At 41.9% G+C, this 22,806-nt stretch overlaps 1 protein-coding gene across 1 annotated transcript in view; it reads left to right on the top strand.

The window, feature by feature from the left end:
* Positions 1 to 22,806, top strand: part of LOC311521486 (stonin-2-like) — a 168,414-nt gene that overhangs the window by 96,593 nt on the left and 49,015 nt on the right. Inside the window, exons 6-7 of the mRNA XM_084629815.1 lie at positions 8,509 to 8,711; positions 10,760 to 10,839. Of these exons, the coding sequence (XP_084485941.1) occupies positions 8,509 to 8,711; positions 10,760 to 10,839 (283 nt within the window). The remainder of the gene's footprint in view (positions 1 to 8,508; positions 8,712 to 10,759; positions 10,840 to 22,806) is intronic.

Genomic DNA, 22,806 nt, shown 5'->3' with positions numbered 1-22,806 from the left:
TAATTTACTTTTTACCACCCTTACCATTTCTTCACTTTCTGCCCTTCACCCAGCTTGGGCAGTAAAATCTGACCAATCTAGTTCACTTTCTGTTTATAGTAAATTACCTTTTCTGGTTCCCATGCCCTTGGCTAATGGAGTTCTATGCATAAATGCTGTTTAAAACACTGACTTGTTCCTGTACCTGCCTCACTGGGCAGGTTTCTGCCTGTACGTTTTCCCTACAAGAAAAGTTCAATGATGCTCCAGAGCTGGTCCTTTCTGAGAACATCTGTTCTCATTTGGCAGGAGGGAAGGAAAGCATTGAACTAGGTGTTTCTCACCTTTTGGATCACTTTTTAGCTCAATAAGGCCAACACCTTAGAATACACCACAGAGTACAAACCTGGATAGACATCAGTCTGACAACAAATGAGGCTTGGAGAGTTTACTTTGGAGGAAAGACTAGAAGCAAAGAGTAGGGGGAATAAAAAGAAACATCAGGATGAAAGACTAATCTCATGTCAATAGCAGCATGCCTGGAAAAAGCCATACTGTCAGCCTGACCCTACACGCAAATAATTATGTGCTTGCTAGGAAAATCCCACTGTGCCGCCTGCATGACCCCCCAGGTCAGATTCCAGAATTCTTGACTTTTTTGCCTGCTCAAGCCATTAGCGATGCTCTCTAACCCACTTTCTTTCACCTTCTGTGAAATGTTAACCCAAGTTTCCAGTTTTGTCCTGGTCTCTGTCTGTGACCTTACATCTGCCTCCCAGAAGGGGAGGATGAAGCTGAGATGCACTCCCTGCTGTTGGAGAGTCGTCCCACACAGTACTGAGCAGTAGCGACACATGTCTGATACACCTGGGAGGAAGAGAGGTGCCCTGGCTGGAGACAGCCCCTCCTGTCAGGTCACAGTGTGATTTGAGGGAAAAGAGAGGGGAGCAAGCATTATGACATGGCCACTATATCTGTGGGAGGTGGTGTGGGAGGGAATCCTAGAGTATTGGTGGAGGCAGGCCTAGTATAGTTTGAATCCATCCCTGCCTCTCAGGGGCTATTTATATTTCTTGACAGCACTTATCCCATGCCTCTAGATGCTCAGAATATACAACAAATTTTAAAAAAAATACACAGTTGCCTGAATGAAGCCACCCACAATAGTCACCCAAAATATAATAATAGAGACCCACACATCTAGCCACCCACAAACTTCAGCCCTTATCAAAGGGTGGGCTTTTTTGCATGCCCTGAATGTTGACAAATCCAAGCTCTGGTAAACCAAAAAGGGAGGGCAAATTCCACTTTCAAGGACCCCCATGGAAAATACTGTGCAGCAGCTCCCTCCAGTTTAAATTAAGGGGGATCTAGCTGCCTGTCCTTACTGACTGCCACTGAAGGTGGTATTGGGGGGAGAGAGTGGTGGGTCACTAAGGTAACCAAGTCCTAAACCATTTAACCCAGTGCTCACTTGCAGATCATAAAATCCAAGCACCAGTCTCTAAGAATTATTTCTGTAGCTTCACTGCCTTATCCTGACTTCTTGTCTTTGTGGTTCCTGATATGAACAGGCCCTATGCTCTCCAGCTTTACAACCTGCCACCAGGACCATCTGCGAAAGTGTCTGGGCCATTTGCTTGTGGCTACAAATTCAAAAGCATATGACTGAATCAATCCATGTATTTAGCCTGTGTTTTTCTCTTGGAGGCAACTAATGGCAAGATTCCACAGAGTATGTTGCTGAGCTTCTTCCCAGTACAGTTTGGTAAAGTCTATTGCTCTTCTCTGATTCACAATGAACATGTTGACACTGGCTGATAAAGGAAGCCTGTTTATAGGCCCCATGGAGCCTCAGTCACAACTGGATGTGATCCAGTACAAGAGAACTAGCATGTGTTTTTACCCTCTAAGCAGTGGAACAAAAGAATGTTAAAAAAATATCCATACAGAGGCTTCATGATAGTGGGGAAAAAGCTGTACAAACAAAGCAGAGGTGTGACCCAAACCAGAATCTTGGATCTAGATATCCTGAACTGTGGAGCAATTTGGCTATGGATCCAGTCCCAAGCATGCTGGCTGGCCCTACCTGTAAAGTGGGCCAAATTAAAACCCTAGATCTCACCACCTCTGAACTTCAGAGACAGTTGAACCAGGTCCCTTCCGAACATGGCAGCTCAAGCCCATTTCTGAAACACAGAAAATTTTCAACATGGACTTTATTGTGAGGAGTGAGTCATTGAAAGTGAGAATGAGGTGTTTGTTCCTTAGGGAGGCAGGAAACCAAGAAGAGGATGAATCTGTCTGATGTCTTCTCGGTTTTACTACAAACTTTATCCTCTTTCAGACTGAGGGGTCTGATTGGGTGTGGCGGGGGAAATAAAAGTATAATGTTCTATTTTGTGACCCCTGGTCAATTAATAACTGCATGGCTTCCATGTATGTCATTATAACTTTGTGTATTTTTTGCATTCACAGACATTTCACTTAGTTAACATAAGTGCCAGACATTTGAGTGGGCACCAACAGTAAATGTTTCAGTTATGTGCACAGTGAAATCTGCATGTACTGTTACTCATTACTACTACTAGAATTGATTAAATAGTTTAAAAATAAATGACACCTTCCCCACATAATTTATGGCTCAGTTCAGTTGTGCAGAGTTCAACTGACTACAGTTCATGGGGTCATGTTATGTGTAAACCAACATAATTTAGGCTAATTTAGGGACTGATCCTGCTGTCTTTGAAGTCAGTGGGAGTTTTACCATTGACTTTGGTGGGAGTTGGCTGAGGCTCTTAGATTGCAAGTTTTTCACAGCAGACCATATTTGTTTTGTCTCAAGTGCATCAGTGGCACTCTATAAACAATCAGAAACAGTAAGTTCAAATAAATAAACATTAGGTTTGTTGTGATAGTTAAAGGCCTTGCTTATTTGTCCTGTGTTGTCAGACAAGTAGATTCAATATTTAGTTTCATTCTTATGACGCTATGCAGTGTCCAAGGTGTTTTTTGTATTATATGTGGGGCTAGTTGCACCACCTATCATTTAAATTGCTTGACATTTTCTATTACAAGACCTTGTTTTGACAAACTTTAACTGTTTGGGCTTAAATTTTTACATACCAGGCATCTTCCTCTGGCTTTTTTTTAAACTTCAGCCAGAGAGGAATCAGAGAAGGAGGCTAGGGACACATCCATTGTTTAGCCCATGTTACAAAATTCTTGATATCTTTCTTCTGAAATGCTCTAGTGACCCCATGCTTTGAAGCAGGGATTTCAAAGTTGGCAAGGGGTGGTCTTTGTGTCAGGGATGTGCCATTTACTGTTCACATGAAAATCCACCAAAATTTGGCCAACTTATAAACCTTTGAAAAGTTGCATGCTCCATATAGATTTGTTAGAGTTTAACAGCAAAAATCTCTGACGAGCCCATCCTCACTGAGCATGCTCGAGCCTCTTACAGCTGTTAGTGCATAACAGACTGTCAGAGAAGAATAAAATGTGTTCCTTTCTCTTAGTTCCAGTGCCTGGGCCCACCCCAGCCTGGAGCAGCCATTGCATGGAAAGTGCTTCTGAGCCTGGTAGTCCTGGGCTAAAGAATGCTCAGTGGCTCTGTTTCAGTCCAAATAGTTAAAGTTTGTCAAAGTTATAAGCAACTGAAAATAGGGTCTTATAATGGGAAATGTTGGGCAACTTTAATAAGCAGTGCTCCCAGCCTTGCCTGTAACTGGTGGAACTGTCTTTCCCAGGAGGTATTATTGGCTCTTGACAGCATTTAATGTGCATGCTCATAGCTCTACTGCAGCTTAGGAAATGCCCACTTTGATAGGCAGCCAAGATCTATTTTTAAACACAGGATCAGGAGCCAGGAATTCCTGACTTTGTGTCCCAGTTCTGACACTGTAATTTTCTCTGTGGCCTTTGGCAAGTCACAGGTCTGCATTGGAGTTGGTACACAGCCATACTCTTCCCCAAGCCCCACACTCCAAGGTAGCTCCACAATGGATTGTGCCTCAAGGAGTTCCCTTGTGCCCAGGGGTAATGTACGTATTACACCATTCCTCCAGATGGTTCAGCATGCTCTGCTTTCTCTGGCTGGACAGCTCCACTGGCCATTGGAGGTGTGGATATAATGCTGCCCCCTATCCATGTTAGTCCCCCTTTCTGGGGTGTTTCTGTTGACAGAGGTTCTAGGAGAATACAGTCTCTGTGCTTAAAGGAGACTGTAATTGTACCCAGCCACGACATATATAATGTTGGGAAAGATTCCTTGTGCTCCCTCCCCTTGTGCATCCATGCTGTAGTCAGACACAGTTTGGTCCTTAACCTCTCTGTGTTTCAGTTTCCTGCACCCAAAACAGGGGAATACTTCCTTACCACACAGTGGTGGTCTGCAGATTAAATATAGATATTGGGTACAATTTTCAAAGCATTAAGTCCTGTTTTCAAAAGTCAATGGGACTTAGCCTCATGACAAAAGGCCCAGATTTTGAAATGTATTTAAAATGTATTTACATATGATTTTTATTAAGTAAAATGGTACTTAGGGTATGTGTCTACACTGCAATAGGGAGGTGTGTTTGCAGCCAGTGTAGACATACCTGAGCTAGTTTGTCAAAGATAGTTCGAGTAACAATAGCAGTGAAGCCGTGGCAGCACCAGCACTTGAGTATGTACTCAGGGTCCCAGGCAGGCAAGGCTATCTCATGAAGCCGGTCATGCTGCCATAGCTTCACTGCTACTGTTACTCGAGCTAGCTGTGACCTATCTGGATCAGAGCTAGTTTGGATATGTCTATGTGATGGGTTGGATCACAGAAACCCCCTTGGGGCTGCAGCTGATGTGCCAAGACTACTTCTGCCCCTGCTTTCCCAGCTCTCCCAGCTTGGGACTTCAGTGCCCTGCTTGGTTTGAGCCAGACCCGCTAGCCTGCTGCAAACCCAGACCCAGATCTGAACCACATCCCCTAACAGCTGTAGGCTTAAACTGAAAGCAGCGTAAGAATTGTTCCTGTCTTTAACACTCAGATGCTCAAGTCCCAATGGGGTCCAAACCCCAAGTAAATCCGTTTTACCCTGTATAAAGCTTATACAGGGTAAACTCATAAATTGTTCGCCCTCTATAGCACTATAGAGAGAGATGCACAGCTGTCCCCCCCCCCCGGTATTAATACATACTCTGGGTTAATTAATAAGTAAAAAGTGATTTTATTAAATACAGAAAGTAGGATTTAAGTGGTTCCAAGTAGAAACAGACAGAACAAAGTGAATTACCAAGCAAATTAAAATAGAACACACAAGTCTATGTCTAATACAGTAAGAAAACTGAATACAGATAAAACCTCACCCTCAGAGGAGTTCCAGTAAGCTTCCCTTTACAGACTAGTCTCCTTCTAGTCTGGGTCCAGCAATCACTTACACCTCTGTAGTTACTGTCCTTTGTTCCAGTTTCTTTCAGGTATCTTTGGGGGTGGAGAGGCTATCTCTTGAGCCACCTGAAGACACAATAGAGGGGTCTCCCATGGGCTTAAATAGACTTTCTCTTGCGGGTGAAGACCCCCATCCTCTCTCCTATGCAAAGTCCAGCTCCAAGATGGAGTTTTGGAGTCACATGGGCAAGTCACATCTCCATGCATGACTCAGAACTTACAGGTAGCAGCCATGGTTCATATGCTACCTTGAACGTCCTCATGTAGACTTCTTATGTGGATTGGAGCCTTCCAAGATCCATTGTCTGTTAAGTGCTTCTTGATTGGTAACTTAATTTGCACATTCCTTTCTCAGGAAGCTGACCAAATGCATTACTAAGGCTGCTTAAAAATCAAGCAAGTACACAGCCAATATTCATAACCTCGAATACAAAAATGATACATGCATACAAATAGGATGAGTAGATTCAGTAGATCATAACCTTTACAGAGATATGTTACATGGCATATGTAGCATAAAACATATTCCAGTTATGTCATATATACATTCATAAGCATATTTCCATAAAGCCTTATGGGATGCAATGTCACAGTCTACACTAGCTACAGTCACACCTGTGGATTGCAATGTCGACATGCCCGTAGGCTACATCTACACTGCAGCTGGGAGGTGTAGTTCCCCTCTCAGGTAGATGTATATGCGCTACTCTGATCAAGCTAGTGCACTAAAAGTAGCAACGTGGCCATGGCGGTACAGGCAGCAGCTTGGGCTCACCGTCCAAGTACATACCTGGGATCTTGGACAGGGTGGTACTTAGGCAGTAAGCCCAAGCTGCCACAATTACACTGCTGTTTTTAGCACACTAACACAAGCACGGCTCTCCGACCTGGGAATCACACCTCCCAGCTGTAGTGTAGATGTAGCCAGAGTCTCCTAAGTCATTTAGATGCTTTTTTAAAATTGTCTGTGAAATGTTTTGAAGATGAAAAGCCAGAATTAAAGTGCAGCGGTGTTTAAATTATTTATTTATTTATTTATTTATTTTAAGTCCATTTACTGGAGAAAATAAAGTCATACTCTCCTTTTCTTTGCAACACAAGGAACAAATGAGTACCATATTATTTTAACATTTTGGGGGGTTCTGTGTGCTCTTTTAAATTAAACCTTTTCCTCCTTCTCTTGAAGCATGTCTTTGATAGGCTCTTGACTTAATATGCATGGAGAAGGCACAGCCCTTAAACCTTGTGCTCAAGATGTAGACAACTGGAGTTTTCTTGGAAACCTGCTTCCAGTTGCTTTTCCATTATGGAAGAACAAAGCCATTCTGATAAGGGTCCTTGAACCTTGGTCCAAAACCTCTGTCAAGGTGTATTTGAAGACTGTAAACGTTTAGTTAACTCCCTTGTTTTTCGTGTCTGCATACCCCCATCCAACTAAAAATGGGAACACCAATGCATTCTGAAGAGCCTGTTTGTGCAGTATTTACTCTACATTTATACAGTCCTTAGCACAATGGGACCCCAACCTTGCTGAAGCCTGTAGCCAGCAATATACAATATTTGTTATTAATAATATTATTATTATTTCTGGCCTGACCAGAAGCAGCGTTGACCTTAAACTTCATTAGGAAGCCTTTGTGCATGATTTGAGTAGTGTTTGTGAAGTGCTTTGAAAATACCAAGTGTTCTGCTGATGAAATTCACCCCTCTGAAGAAGCACTTGCACAAGGCCTATAAATCCCATTTAAGCTCTATTTTGAGGGCTGAAGTGGGACTCAGAGGTGCTTAGGTGTTGTCTAGTGCTGGCTCTCTGCACAGGGGTGAATTTCACCCTGTCAATGCTAAGAGTTAGTACTATCTTTGAAGAGACCCTGCCTTGCTTTGCAGGCTCAGGGGGCTGGATATTTTGGAATGAACTCTGGGTGTGCTCATTGTTTGGGTACTGCTGGTCTTCCAGGGCCCAATCCTGCAAGCCCATCATGTATGGTACTCCCATTCTGCTCCATGTGGAGGGCTTACAGGCTTCTTTCCACTCTTACTTCCCAAACCCAACCTCCTGCATTCCTTTTTAGCTTCTCAGTGTGCATCTTGCTAACTTGTATAAAAGGCAAATGCTCCCATAGTGACTGCAAAATGGATGGTCAGAAATTAAATATCATCATGCACAACCAGATGGCCAGAGCCTTGTTGTGTCATGCACGGATTTGTTTTACTTAGACAAAATGTAAGGATAATAATCATGCATAGGATTGATCTAACACCCTTCAGCCAAGGTTCTCAAAGCGCTTTTGAAAGATACTATCCTCATTTTGCAGAAGGAAAAATTGAGGCACGAATAGGTTAAGTGACTTGCCCAAGGTCACAATGAGTTGATGACAGCCAGGAATAGAACCCATATGTCCTGATGGTCAGCCTGTGCTCTAATGACTAGAGCACACAGCTTTCCAACAGGGCAAAGGGGACAAAAAACAAAACATAATGCTCACAGATCACTGCAATTTTAAACTATCACTTACATTGCCCTTTTTAAGGAGTGAGTATTGTGTAAGGGGATGGAATAATGAACTAGAAGTTGGAATTCCTGGGTTCTGTTCCTAGCTTTGCCATTGACTTGCTGTGTGACCTTAAAGAAATCATTTAATTTTTTTTATTTTATTTTCCTATCTATAAAATGGTTATAATACCTAGCTGAAAGTGTGATGTGATCCTCAGATGAAAGACATCATTGGACTGTGTACTGCAAGATCCTGCCTTTGGCTGTGCCCAATACCTGATGCGTCAGAGGAAGTAAAAAACTGCCTTCAGTACACCAGTGCTGTACATGGAAATAGGTTGGAGAATTCCTTCCTGATCCCTGTGGTGACTGGTTTATACCCAGAATTCTCATTCACTGAAGCCAGTCTAGAATGATCAACTATCATCCCTGCAGCTTGTTTACTTTAGTCATCTCTGGAAGCTGCAGCTGCAATGTAGCTATTATGAGCTCATAAATTACTCTAGCAGATTCTCTGTTTACTCCTATTTTAAGATGCTTCTTTGTAGGTGTTGCCCTCGTTGATCCTCACAACAGTTTTAAGTTTCACCTTCTCTATTCCCAGCTTCCGGCCATCCCCACTGCTTCTTTTGCCACCTGGAGCTTGGCTCTGACCAGGAAGTGCCTTCCAGTTTCGTCCGCTATGTAGACGTGGAGTTTGACATGCCCAGCACTTCGGCGTCCAAAGCCACTGTTCGGTCCATTTCTGTAGAGGACAAGACTGATGTCAGGAAATGGGTTAACTATTCAGCACACTATAGTTACAAGGTAAAGTGGGCAGCTGGCAGTCACTGTGGCTAGCATAGCTATTGCATGATTCATTTTTCTTTAGATGTATTTAATGCTGGTGAAAGAGATGATTTATCAAGGTGACACAGAGTCAGAGATGGGAGCAGAACTCTTGACTCCCGGCCCTGTGCTTAGACAACCCTAACTCATCGCACTTTGAATTCCTGTATCCATCACTGCCAAACAAGTAACTGTTGAGCGACACGGGGTTTCTTCATGCTTTTCTGTAGGAGTAGTACACACCTTTCTTTCTAGCTTCAGCAATTTTGCAGGTATTCTCTTTAGAAGTAAATATTTCAGTACTTTTAAATTGTGATGGGCTAATTTCTGAGCTGGCATAAATCAGCATAGCTCTACTTGTTTCAGTGGAACTACACCAGTTTGCACCAGCTAAAGATGTAGGGTAAAATCTTCAAAAATGCCTAAGTCCTGTTTTAGAAATGACTTTCAATGAGACTTAGGCTCCTAAAGGCCAGATTTTTGAAGGTATTTTGGCACCTAAGTATAGTTGATGGGGAATTTCTCAACACTTTATTTTTTCTTTGGCGGGGGGGGGGGGGGAGAACGGGGCAGATTTGTCAAAACCACAACTTTTTGTAGAAACGTACCAGTTTTGACACATCTTTCGTCTGGAAGTTTTCATGGGTCCAGGATGGAATTTCTGGTCAAAACCAGGAGAGATTCCAGAATTGAACCTAGGTTTTCCACATCCCAGGCAACTGCCATAACCACTGACCTATAGAGACAGAATCTGTTTGTCTTTGTTTCAAAGTAGGGAGGGACTAGAGCTTCCCCGTTAAATGGCTGTAAGACTTCTTGTTATGGGCAAAACAACATATTTTTCTATAACCTTGTTTTCAGAAATGAAAAAAATTTAACCATTTTTGCTGAAATTTTCTAAAACAAATTCAGCCTGAGGCAGATACTTGGCATGTAAGATTTCAGACAAAATGGTTACATTTAGGCAAAGTTGCAAGCAGCGGAAAATAGGGTTCTATAATGGAAAATGTTGGACAACCTTAACTAAGGTGGTGCTACCAGCTCTGCCCGTAATAAGCCAAGACGGAGTAGAAAGCTACTGGTCTCTATCATCACTACTTCTGAGAACCTAAGGGAATGGACAGCTAGAGTCTTGAGCATCCAGGACTTTACTGTTGTTTTACATCATTTTGCTGGTGCCCAGATACTACAGTGTTTGGTAAATCAGAAATACTTAGAGAGTAGGCTGTGGTGTGCCACAGAATTAGGTTTTCAAACATGTTTTAAAAGGGCTTTTTTCTCCCAAGGGTGTTCAGCCCAGCATGACTTTATTTATGACTAGACAGAGATTGAGTGTTTATACACAGATGGATCTGAATTGTTTTTATTTTACTCTTGAATGTTTTTAATGTGTTAAGATGTATATGTTTCATTGTAAAATTTCTGGGATACTGTTGTAGATTGGTGCTATTTAGAAATACAGTTACTAATTAGCAGTTATTAATTAACAATATCAGATATGATCAAAACAAGAATCTCTAATCTAAACCCCTTTGAATTTCAGGGTGGCTTGGCTTCAGATTTTATGATCAAAGTCAGCTTCTGCAATTTTAGATGATGGGTTTGGATCTAAAACCAGAAGGGGGATGATACCAGTATCAGTTTGACTGTATTCAGAGTCACTCACGGACAGTTCTTTTCATGACATTTTGATCCCAAGTTGTGAAAAATGTTACAAAATTGCTGTCCGTTTGGATGAAATGACTGAGATCTGCTGAAAAGATTAAAGCATTGTTTAATCTCTAAACTCTAGCCCTCATGTGACCTCAAACCTGAAATTGAAAACCCTGTACTAAACCAGATCCAGAGTCCCTTCCTCATCCCATATCTAATTATAACCTGTGAGAGCAAGTAATTTCCCAGCCTCTGCGATAATCCAAAAGTTTGTGTCCTGAGGAGAACATAAAATCAGAAGCTGGTTAGAGCTTCTTGTTCTTTTCCTTCCTTTTTCAATACAGATGTTCCCCCTGTTTTTTTTTTCTTGTCAGGTGGAAATAGAACAAAAAAAGAACTTGAATCTTGATCTGAAGGGAGCAGAAATTGAAAATGCCAGGGAATGTGCTGTGCAGTGAAGGAAGACTTGTCTGCAAGACCCGTGGGAGGAGCAGTAATGTCAACAGATCCAGCTAAAGAGAACTGCAACACCTAGCTTCAGCTGTAAGAAGTACAAAGCAGTACTTTTTTAAAAAATGCTCTTCAGTGTGACTGTGTCTTGAGTTTCCTGGCTCATTATGATCTGTATTTTGGCAGGAGGTTCGTTGACAGTTTGTTTAGAAGACCTTAGGGATTTGCTGGAACATTTTAAATTCATCCAGTGTATTGACAGAAAGACTTACACTACATTCAAGCCTGCCTTCATTTCTGCTTCTTCACCATTTACCTTTATGCACTGAAGTATGTTATGTCGACAACTGCAGCCAAAACAAAAAGCAACCCTGACCTCGCTTACAGTCTTCTCCTATCATTTGAATGTTTTCTTGTAAGCTGGTGGTTTGGTCATCAGCAGAGCCTTTCCTTATGATCTGCAGAATAAAACCTTTTGAGAGCTAAGCATTGGGGGAACTGGGGAGCAGCAAGGGGAAAAGTGGTACGTGAAAAGATCTTTCTTTTATGAAATAGTCTACAGAGTAAAAATTTCCCTGCATCCAGAACATAGTGAATGCCAAGGAAATGGGTGGGTGAGATTCTGTAGCCTGCCTTGTGCAGGAGGTCAGACTAGATGATCATAATGGTCCCTTCTGACCATGAATCTATGAAATAAACAACAAATAATATAGATGATTATCTGACTCTTCCCAGTCACCTTTTCTTCTCTCATCCTCTAAACCAGAACACTAAAGTAATGCACATTTTAATAGGATCTTGACTAGTCATGAGAAAAATTAATTTGTTTTTAAGGTTTTCACTTGCTGGTCAGGTTTATGCCATTAGCTTGACTGAACATGTGACAGCTGCTTGTAATAGAAAGTGTGCAGTGTATAGCAGGGGTAGAGAAGGGGCATTACTGAGATTAGACCATTCCTGCCTAGAAAGATATCTGAGGGAAATAGATTTTATTTTAACATTTTCCTGAATGGTTAAGTAGACTGATTACTGGTTCATGTTGTTTGGACAGGAGGATCTTATGTTCAGGATACTTTGGAAGGCATTATAAGAAGTAAATGCTGTGTGTTCCTGTCCTTGCAATACAATGTTGCTTTCAGATTCCATCCTAACAGTACTTCTTGTTTCAAGAAAGCCTACAGTGTAACAAATGTGTGTACTGTAGACACAATTATCTTTTAAATCACACACTAACTGGGACTAAAAACCTCTAAAAACACTTCTATCACAGTGAACTAAAGAAACCTCCTCTTAGCTGAAAATAGTAGCAAGTCCCCCCCTTATCTTTTTCCTAGACTAGACTGTAGAAGGCAAAATCACTCACTCAATACACATTGCAGTTGAGTTGTAAAATGTTTACAATACCTAATTTTTACAGTTGTGTATCTGACCTGTTTGCTCCCCTGCCCAAAAGTAATAGTTTTTGATAAAAGAATTGTAATTTGTTAAACCATTTATCTTTTTAAAGGGATACTGTTGACTTAAATATACATTTTAAAAAATCCTTATGGTATTATTAACAACATGCTAATTCATTAAAACAGAGAGACTTTTAAAATTCTAAATTTATTTTTCATTATTTGTGTGTTTTTTACATATTGCATTTCACTCCGTGTGGGTCATGACAAATAGACTTTCATTTTGGTTCCTGGTTACTTTCACTGTGACTTCCATGAACAGTGTTGCTGTGTTCAGGTTCCAAATGCCACACTGGATTATTTACATTTGGACTAAAAATTGTTTTAATTAAAATTTTTAAAAAATCATGAGACCCCTTTTAAGGCCCTCTTTTTATATACACCTAAATGTTAAGCCTACAGTAATCTGATGATGTCCTTTTAAATCAAAATTAAAAAAGAAAGGCTCATCTTTTTCTTTAGGCAGCAATAAGGCTACAGCATCTATGGCAAAAGCACATTTCAAAAAAATATTTCAGGGCCCAATCCTTCAAAGACTTATTACTGGGCACGGAGCTTTCAACTGCAGGTAGTCCTCGTGAAGCCCAAGGGACAGCTCCAGGCACTTCATTTCATAGTAAGTATTTGCAGGATCTATCTGTAAATGGGAACACTCATACCCACCTTCGTAAAGCATTTTGGGAGCTGTGGATAAAAAGCACTGTTGAAGTGCTAAGTATTTATGACATAGGGTTGCATAAAGTTAGAGAGTTGTGCCTGAACCATCCAAACAGCCCCTGACTCTGGAGTGAAGAAAAATTCAAAATCTGAACCCAGATCCAAATTTCTTGATTGACCCTTTACAATGGGCTGGCTAGGAACTTGAATTTGTGGCTCAGATCCATCTCTGTATAAAATAAGAATTTCCTCCCACTGTTCCAAAACTCAAAACAAACTGTTGTTCAAAAAAGTTTACGTAACTTTTGTTCCCCTTATTTTCTATTTTCACTGTTGCCTCTAGAACACCAGTTTCTGGTAGGGTGACCAGATGTCCTGATTTTATAGGGACAGTTCAGATATTCGGGGCTTTGCCTTATATAGGTGCCTATTACCCCATGCCCCCTGTCCTGATTTTTCACACTTGCTATCTAGTCATCCTAGTTTCTGATAAGGCACAAAAAGAGAAGTAACAAAATACAAGAAGTGAATGTGTTCTCAGGATGTTATTGAGGAACTATCAGAAAGCTCATGTGAAAGAGGCTGTTCTTATTAAATTTCTAGCCCAGATTTGCAGACCCAAGACGTTTGGCTAGCTTAGATCAGTATATGAACTTTTGCATGCTTTTCCCAACCTCTGAAGATTTGGAAATGCATCCTAGTGACAGTTAAATATAAGAAATAATTAAGCAACAAGATATGACATGCCTTAAACAGTGAGGGAACTCAAACACACTTCCCCTTCTCTATTTTATTTTAAGAAGTTTAACGTGTATGGCAGTCCAGCCACAGGACAGATCCTTTCCAACAAACGGGATGATGGAGACTCAGAGGTTTCTGTTGTTGCTTCATTTCTGTCCCTCTTGCTCTCTCTTTTTAATTCAAAATAAGTTAATGAAAATAACACTATGAGACTGATTCTGATCTCACTCATACCAGTATAACTCAGGAGTAGCTCCTCAGAAGCCAATTGGAGTTCAGTGGATGAAATTGGGTCGTCTGTTCTTGAAAAACTATTTTAATCCCCTTTTGATTTCTGCAGAGCATCCTTGATACTTTTATATTTATGCAGTCGGATTTTCCAGAGTTCAGTACCAACTATCAAGGCCAGATTTTCAGAGCAACTTGCCTCCCTATTAGGCACCAGAATAAATGACCAGATTTTCAAAAGAGCATTGGGTGCTGGGCTTTTTTGAAAATCTGGCTATAAGTGTTGCAAATTGGGGGGGCTTCTAGATGGTGGGAACTCTTTAAAATCTAGCCCCATGCCTGACGGTTGAGCACTTGAACATCTGGCCTTTAGTGCCTTCAGAGGGCTACGCTGTCCTTGGGTGATGTGGCCAGTGTCAGCTTTCCTCAATGGCAGTCTGTCTTTCGATCTCATTCTTTCTGCTAGTGTGCAGTTATGCATGGACCATGTTCTCCATTTACATGGCACACAGCAGTAATTAGGATAAAGTACTGGTTGGGGGCGGGAATCAAAAATTTCATCAGACTTTAGAACAGCAGAAAGGATTTAGATGCAAGAGGTTTGTATGATAGGAATAGTTATTCCGCCTCTGGGAAGAGGTCCCTTTAAATGCCTTCCATTAGGTACACCCTTTGTGAGTGACACAGTCTCTGCCCTTTGAAGTGCTTATAGTTCTGGAGTGCAACATGCAAAAAAAGTGCCTTCCGTGCACCTGTACATTTATTTCCTGAAGCTATTTCCACTCTGACCCTCCTGTTTTCTTTTTCAGTTTCATTTTTGGAGAGTAGTGGTACTTGGGGTGCAGTGTGGTTGGTAATGTTTTTTTGGGGAAAATCCACACCACGTTTTAGAGAAACAGACAACATTTGATCAGAGTGATTGGACTAAAGTCTTCCCCTTAAAGCTAAACTCCTCTTACTGATACATATTATATTTAATAACTCTAGATATTTTGCTGATAAGAACAAAGAAAAAAAGGCAAATTCATCTGAAAAATACTCCAACAGATTGATGATACCTGCTGCATTTGAAAATTATTCAAGATTAAAATGATAATCCTCACTAAAGACTGGGGAAATTATAGGGCTCTTCACTGCATGCTGTCATCTGAGCAGTGCTGAGATATCATGTCATTGTGACATACATTATCTTCTGGCAGGGAGTTGCCTGGAATACCTACTTGACAAGACGGTCCAAGAGTTAGAGGAGCCACGTCCTCTTGACTCACGAGCTGCCAAGAGTCCCTCCTGATTATCTCACTACTGATGAAAGGATCAGTTTCATTGCAAAAGGTCCTGAAAGTGAAAGAAGGGGCACCAGAACCAGTAACGTCCATCTCTGGAGCCCAATTACTCTGTCAGTCGCTTGCAGGAAACTCTCGTTGATTTCAGTGGCACTTAGCATACAATGGCACTTGGCCCTGATGTGTTACCTTTATTCTGGGGGTTGGCAGATTTTAAAAGATGACACCGCCTAGGTCAGCTTTTACAGATTTAGCCTACATGGTTTTCATCAGTCTAGGAATTAATGGAAGTCACTGATCAGTTGTTGAAGAAATATACACCATCTGCTGCCATTTAGCCTAAAGCAACCTGCTGTGAGCCTTGAAGCCTTCTGGGACAACAAAATTTCAGTTGTTCCTAACCTTCCTTTTGCCTCATCCATCCACACAGTTCATAACCTCTTGCACTATTGTGATGGACTGATCTGATTATTTTGTAACATGTTCCTCTCTTTTTGTTTTGTAAAATAAGAAAGTCTACACACTGGCTAACTCTGTAGAGGTGGTTTAATTATGTTGTGATGTTGTTTTTTTTTTAGCAGCTCTGGAGTGGGATATAATTTTTGTTTGAACTGTGGGAAAGCTGTTAAATAAATGTAAACACAAAACAAAATCCTCACATTTTGATCGTGAAATTGAAGTTGTGTCCTGTATCTTCCATATCCTGCTGCTCTCAGCACACTGTGCTATCAACCAAGGGCTCCTTCTAGGAGAACCGTTTTGAGAGGTACAAGAGGCAACATAACCTGGAAATAATGGGGTGATACAAAGAAAGGGAATATTTCAGCTGAATAATCAATGAGATTGGTTAAACTGTGGGATAGTATCCAAGGGAAATGCTAGGCGATGTATCACTTGAGCCTTTTAATGGATGCACAAAGCTGTAATGATATACGGGAGAATCCTGCATTTGTGGGTGCAATCAGGACCGGCTGACCTGTTCTAAGTAGGTCTTTTCCATCTCTAATTTAGAAGCTGCAAATGAGTCAATATCAGATTGCCATTTCCCACACAGTGGGCTCCAGGAATTTCTAGCCCCTATAAGTAGCAAGGGCATAAATAAACATGAGGGCAGCATCTGCCTATCCAGTCCCCAGCATATTTTTAAGTGACATGAGGAAGACTGGAGGGAAGGCATGGAGGAAAGGAGTGCCTTAATCAGAACATTTGAAGCTGTAATTGAGAGTAAAGTCCTGTTTACAAAGGCCTCTGCCATAATTCTTGGGATTTTTCCAAATTTGGAGAAGCCATATCAGTTGAGTGCTCTGCAGCTTCTGCCAAGGTCACTGCAGCTGGTGCCCCTGGCTGCCTCTCATTCCAGGTACTTCCTACATCAGACTGAAGACCTTGGCTGTTTTATAAGCCAAAGAAAACTAGTCTTCCCTCGTAAGGGCTGTTCAGCCACAAGGCAGATTTGTTGTCATCCTTCCCAGTTCCTCCAAGTATGCTGTGGTAAAATTGGGGGGGATTAAATCAATGATTTTCTAGTGTAGTGCAATAGAACCACATGTGGAATGATTCTGCACAGCTGCTCTTCAAGCAGCAAACAAGCCATTAGATGAAGTCCCGTTAGCAGGCAACAAGACGGAACGTTGGAATCAGAAAGTTCCATGGCAGTTGGAATGGCAGTTTACTTACTTATTTAGAGTTACAAAGACAGTTGGAAGTGGTAGTTTTGGGTCAGATGGTTGGCATTGGACATGGACAGGTAAGCATGGCATCCTAGTAACACGCAGGAACAATAATAAAAGAGAGAGAGAGAGACTCACAATTAGAAATGTGTGGACAGTTTTAGATGAGGCAGTGGGAAGCATAGGGAGTAATAGGCCCCTGTAACAGAGCTTTTAATAGACAGTTGAGACATGCTGAAATATCACCGTACTGGACATATTTATACAAGAGCATCATCACATCATGTGTCCAGGCAGGAGCCTATATGTAACCGGAGTGGAGCAGTGAAGTCCATAGCTGGCGAGGGAGTACAAAAAAAGCTATACCATTATCAGTAATCCTAGTTCCATGGATCCTGGCCACATCACCTGCCTCAGCTATTTAAGATTCTGAATAAGATAAAGAACAGAAAAGGATCAAAAGCTAAATTCCAGCATCTTGTCTTGGACCCCTGTTAAATCCAAGCTGCAGTCCTGTGTCTAGGAGATTTGTCTTAGCATGATTTGACTAGCATCATTCTCAGAAAAATACCACTGTCTACTGGTCAGGGAAACTGCTATAAGTCTCTAATAGCCATTGCCATGTTTAAATGTGGTAATTGCTGGCAAGGTTTCAATTATCAGGTGCAAAAATAGCCTTATGCAATCCCAATCTGTGGTGCAGCAAAGCAGGAGGCAGGTATGCCATTGGCTGCAGATGCCCTGGTATGTTAAAATGGAGCGATAAGCACCGCAGGAATACTGGGATGCACAAATGCAAAATTTCTTTTCTGGATGTGGAGGAGGGTTCAGAGACCTTTAGTGCTTCAGGGGCCTCGCAACTGCTGCAGCCAATGACATAAGGGCTGGGAATCTACTGCTAGACTAGCAGAACCAACAGCCCTCCCTAAAGAGCTTCTGTGATGACTCTCTTCCAGCTGTAGGTCGAACTGGAAGGAGAAGTTGAAAATTGCCAAAGGCATAAGACAGTGAAAAGCAATTTTTGAGGAGAAATCCTTTGCAAAAGATTCCTCTCTCACAGAGGAAACATCCACTTGCCTCTATGGAGGTAGAGACTTGTTAGGGCATGGTCAGTTTGTCAACTATACCAACAGGGAGAATGCTCTGGTTAAAAAAATAAATAACATAACACAAATGAATTCTCTCTCCAGACTTGATAGAAATACCCATGAGTTCTGACTTCTGCCCAGAGCAGTAGATCCACTGCAGGAGAAATCAAAACTGCAGACAAGAAAACTAATGTTGACTTTCAACCTTAATGTGAATTGATCTTAACAGGACAAATATGGCTTCCTACTTGTCTGTCTCCCTGCCTTTTGAAAAAGTTTTGTTTGAATCAGACTGCCGAAAGCAGGAATAAAATCTTTTTTTTCCCAGGCGGCTAGCTATCTTTTTCACAGGAGGAGAAAATAAATGTTGGAACCCCAAGTTTTCATGGTAGTTGAGAAAGCTGTTCTGAGAGAGTGATTTAGGGGGTTTGTGGTGGCAGGGGAGTAAAGAAGAGGAAAACATGCCAGCATACTTTGAAAAAAGAAAAGGAGTACTTCTGGCACCTTAGAGACTAACATACTTTGAGGTTATAATCTCATCAGAGAAATTTGATATTGTTTCACAAAGTCCTATGACCAGGCCAGAGACTGAGTGCCCTGGAAAATGTGACTGAAGGAGCTGCAGAATCTGCCTGTCACTCAGGGATTGACACTGGGAATGAAGGACAAAGCAAGTGAAAATTCAGGGCAAAAACTACAACAAACTTGAGGATTTGTATACCAGTATGGAGTTGGACCTGCACCACATAGTCAAGACTGATTCTCGGATACTACAGTGATAACATCCCTAAAAGATATTTTAGATAGACCCAGATCCAACTTTGAGGGTTTCCAGATTCAGGGGAGTTTATCTCTGTGTTGTATAGAATGGGTTTGGAGATTGAGTACTAATTAGCAAAGGGAAAAGAAAATTAGAGTAACAGCGTTTAAATGTGTTTTTATTTTGTGTGTGTTACCCTGGGGGACCAAGGAATTGCTCCTGAGCATGAGACTGTGTGTTGGGATTCTAATCTTCAACCTACCACTTACTCAGTGAGCCAAATTCTAAGATGACTTTGCACCCTTTGATGGGGTTTCAGGAAGTATACATTAGTGCAGAATTTGGTCCTCTGTGAGACCTTGAATGTCAACTGGGCCCAAATTTTCAAAAGTGGGCATTAAATTTGGGTTACACTAACAGCCATAATGAGAAGGTTATCCTTACTAGATAAAATGGTTGAGATCATTTGGTCATAGGTCCTGGTAGGAATGCTACAATATATATTAGAAACAAATTCATTCCTGTACTGGGCATGGTTTGTTTCTGAACTATCCATCTGAGATCTCCTCCTGACACCTTGTGGCCAGATTCTAAAACTGACATTCCCTCAATGTGGAAAAGAAATGGTATTGTTATGAAGCCACAGTGAATGTTGTAACTAGCTTCCCGTTATTAGTAGAGAAATCTTTTGTGTATGATTTGCTGCCTAGAGAAGAGCTTCATTTTTATTTAAAGTTGGAGGTAATTGAACAAGACAATCCCATAATATGTCAGTTTGATACATCAGTGGTAAATCACATCTGATTGCATTTTCCTAATTGTTCTTGACAAGTGTGCGTCCTGACTTGAAGCCACATCTACTGATTCTCAGCTGTGTCCTTTAGCCACAAGATCATATTTTCCCCGCAAGGTCCCCAGCAGACTTTATAAAATTTGCAGTGGCCTTCGCATTCTTTACTCTCTGAATGTCTCTGCTCATTGGCCTTGGAGGTCTCTGCTCCTTAGCAGTCTCTGTTGACATCAAGATGAGATTTGCATGTTGGGACATGTTGTGTCTATAAGGACACATGTATTGTTTCTTTAAATTGGTAGCAGAAAGCTAGGCAGGAGGGTGCTGGGGAAAGTTCTAGGCAGACACTTTACAGAGAAGTACAGAGTGAGTACAGTACCTTGAAAAATAATGCTGTTGTGCTTATTCTAATAAGGTTCTTATTCAGGATTGGAAGAAAGTGACTCTTTCTGTGATTCTTCATAATTGTCACATGGCCGTGTCCTCCAGCCTCACTTCCACAGTCAGGTGGCTTTAGCATTGGGCAAAGGGACATGCTTTGGCCAACCTTGGTTTCATACAACTGGTTGAATGATGCAGGCAGAGACATTATCACTTCCCGTTTTAAAGGCAACTTCTGCTGCTTCACATATAAGATGTTAACCTTCTGGTCCTCTGGCAGGCAGCAGTTAAAACACTGAATGCAGCCAAGCCAGGCCCAATGTACGCATACACATTTAGATGCTGCCTGGGATATCAGTGATGGAAATGAATGCAGTTCAGGTAAAGGCACTACTAATACCTCAGAGTTATTTTCTACTGAACAGAACATCAAGGCAATACAGGTGACAAGGTTTCCAGCAGCCAGACAAATGCCAAGGCATTTATTGAAAAGAAAGGAAACTGTGGTAAGATTTTCTCCTCCCCTCACAAAGAAGTTCAGGAGGCCCAGCATGCAGCCTGTGGGGGCGGAGATAAAAAAGTGACTTTAAACTGCCTTTGCACTACCATTATTTTGGAACAGCCTGTACCTGCCCAGACCTTAATGTAACTTAGGCTGCTCTGATTTATGATCTGTATCCCAGGGTCTCCTGTGTGCCTTGGGAAGCCCAGAATAGTGATACTGTGGTGTGCATGCAGCATGTTCTCACTACATGCTCTCGCTCTCTTTCCCCTTCCTTGGCCTTCCCCTGACATACAGTCTATCCTGAAGCAAGGAGGAGGATTAATGAAGAGTCCTTATGCCAGAAAGCCCCCCATGGAAGGTTTATTCTTAGTTACTGCCCCCTTTAAGGTCCCTTTGCACGGCCAGAGCAATGTAAATGAGAACCAGACCCTATGATGACGTGATTTAGTTGGGTTTCTCCTCTTTTGAGCAGGGGGTTGGACTAGATGACCTCCTGAGGTCTCTTCCAACCCTAATCTTCTTTGATCATATGATTCTATATATGGACACATGCCTGGGGAAACTAATAATTCTAGCAGATCATAAGTCAATTAGCTAACACTCTGTAGTGTGGCTAACATTTGTAAATGCGGGTCTAAGCGTTCCAGAACACAAACAATTATGGAGTGTCTAAACTAGCATTTACAAAGATTTTAGTTAACTTGAGTTAACTGGAAATCAATTAAACTTGAGTGATGACAGGACCACAAACTTTAGTCTAGATTTAGCACATGAGGAATCCTGACTCATCTGGCAAGGTCCTTGTGGCAGACACGTGTGGCAGACACACAAATTCAAAGGTGATGTGTAAGAGAAGGTGTAAGTTACATTTAAATAAGTAAGGACCAGATACTTCACTCACTGATGCTAGTGTAAATCAGGAGAAACTCTATAGAAGTAAATAAATTATACAGATGGCAAAAGCCTAAAGGCCCTGAGTAAATACATGTAAAGGAGCCTAAGGGCTTGTCTAGACTAGAGAAATTTGCACTGGTGTAATTACATTGTAACATCACTGCAAACCTCTAATGTACAGATGCTGAACAGAAGCAAAACAAGGCTTGCACCAATGTGATTTACCCTGGTAACTTACACTGGTGCTGCACATCTACACTGGAGATTTGCCCTGTTTAGTTACACCTAGGCAAAAATCCCAGTATAACCAGGACCTAAACAAATCTTAAGGGAATCTCAGCTGGGAAAGGATTGGTTGATTGTAACACCGATGTAACTCACTCTGCACTCTCTTAGGGCATGTCTAAACTACAAAGTTAAATCGACTTAATTTAAGTCGACATCCAGCTGCCACAGTAATTAAGTTGATTGGGCGGGTCTACACCACGCTCATTGTGTCAGTGGAGTGCATCCTCATAGCAGCACTTGCATCGATGCAGAGAGCAGTGTGCCCTGGGCAGCTATCCCACAGTGCAACTAGCAGCAGAGGTTTTGGGGAAGGGCTTGCAATGCCTCATGGAACCAAAACATTGTTGGGGGGGAATGGGAACATAGCTTCAACCTCCCATGATGCAGTTTACTTCCTCCCTCCCTCCCCTGATATCAACAGCAAACAACCCATACTTTTTCAGGCCTTTTTTCAAAAGGCTGGCTTAGCTGCATGTACACAATACCCCAAAAAGTGAGGACCCCGCTCAGCTGTGCACTCTTGTTGTGAGCATTACAAACACCTTGCACCTTATCCTGAAGTATTTCCAGAGCCGAGACGGGAGCCACCACGTGAAACGTGATATCATTCGAGCAGCCCTCTTGCAAGCCAGAGAACAAAACAATTCCCAGTTGCTGCTGGCAGTCACGCAGCAGCTGAACACAGTGGAGTGTCATTTCTGGTCCTGGGAAACAAGCACTGACTGGTGGGATCGCAGTTATGGGATGATGAGCAATGGCTGCAGAACTTTCAAATGTGGAAGGCCACTTCCCAGGAGCTTTCCCCAGCAATACTAAAAGGAGACCTGCTCTGACAGTGGAAAAGCGAGTGGCGATCGCTGTTTGGAAGCTTGGAATGCCAGATTGCTACCGGTCAGTGGGGAATCAATCTGGAGTTGGTAAATCCACTGTGGGAGCTGTTGTGGTCCAAGTGGCAGGACCATTAATCGACTTCTGCTAAGAAGAATAGTGACTCCGGGCAATGTGCAGGACATAGTGGATGGTTTTGCAATGATGGGGTTCCCTAACTGCAGTGGGGCACAGACCACCTTGGCGCCAGACCACCTTGCCAAAGAATACATAGAGTGCCAGAGGTGTTCAATATTTCGTTGAACATGTCATTGTGTTTTCTCTTTGTCTGTTTTCTAATCTGCAAAAACCTCTCCACTGGTGTGAAGGATAAGCTGAAGGCCAAGCTTTCCACTGTAAGG

This window comes from Lepidochelys olivacea (assembly GCF_965140295.1).
Source record: "Lepidochelys olivacea isolate rLepOli2 genome assembly, chromosome: 6".
In the NCBI taxonomy this organism is placed as follows: domain Eukaryota; kingdom Metazoa; phylum Chordata; order Testudines; family Cheloniidae; genus Lepidochelys; species Lepidochelys olivacea.
Note: the sequence above shows the minus strand (reverse complement) of the source record. Positions and strands in the feature narration are given on the sequence as shown.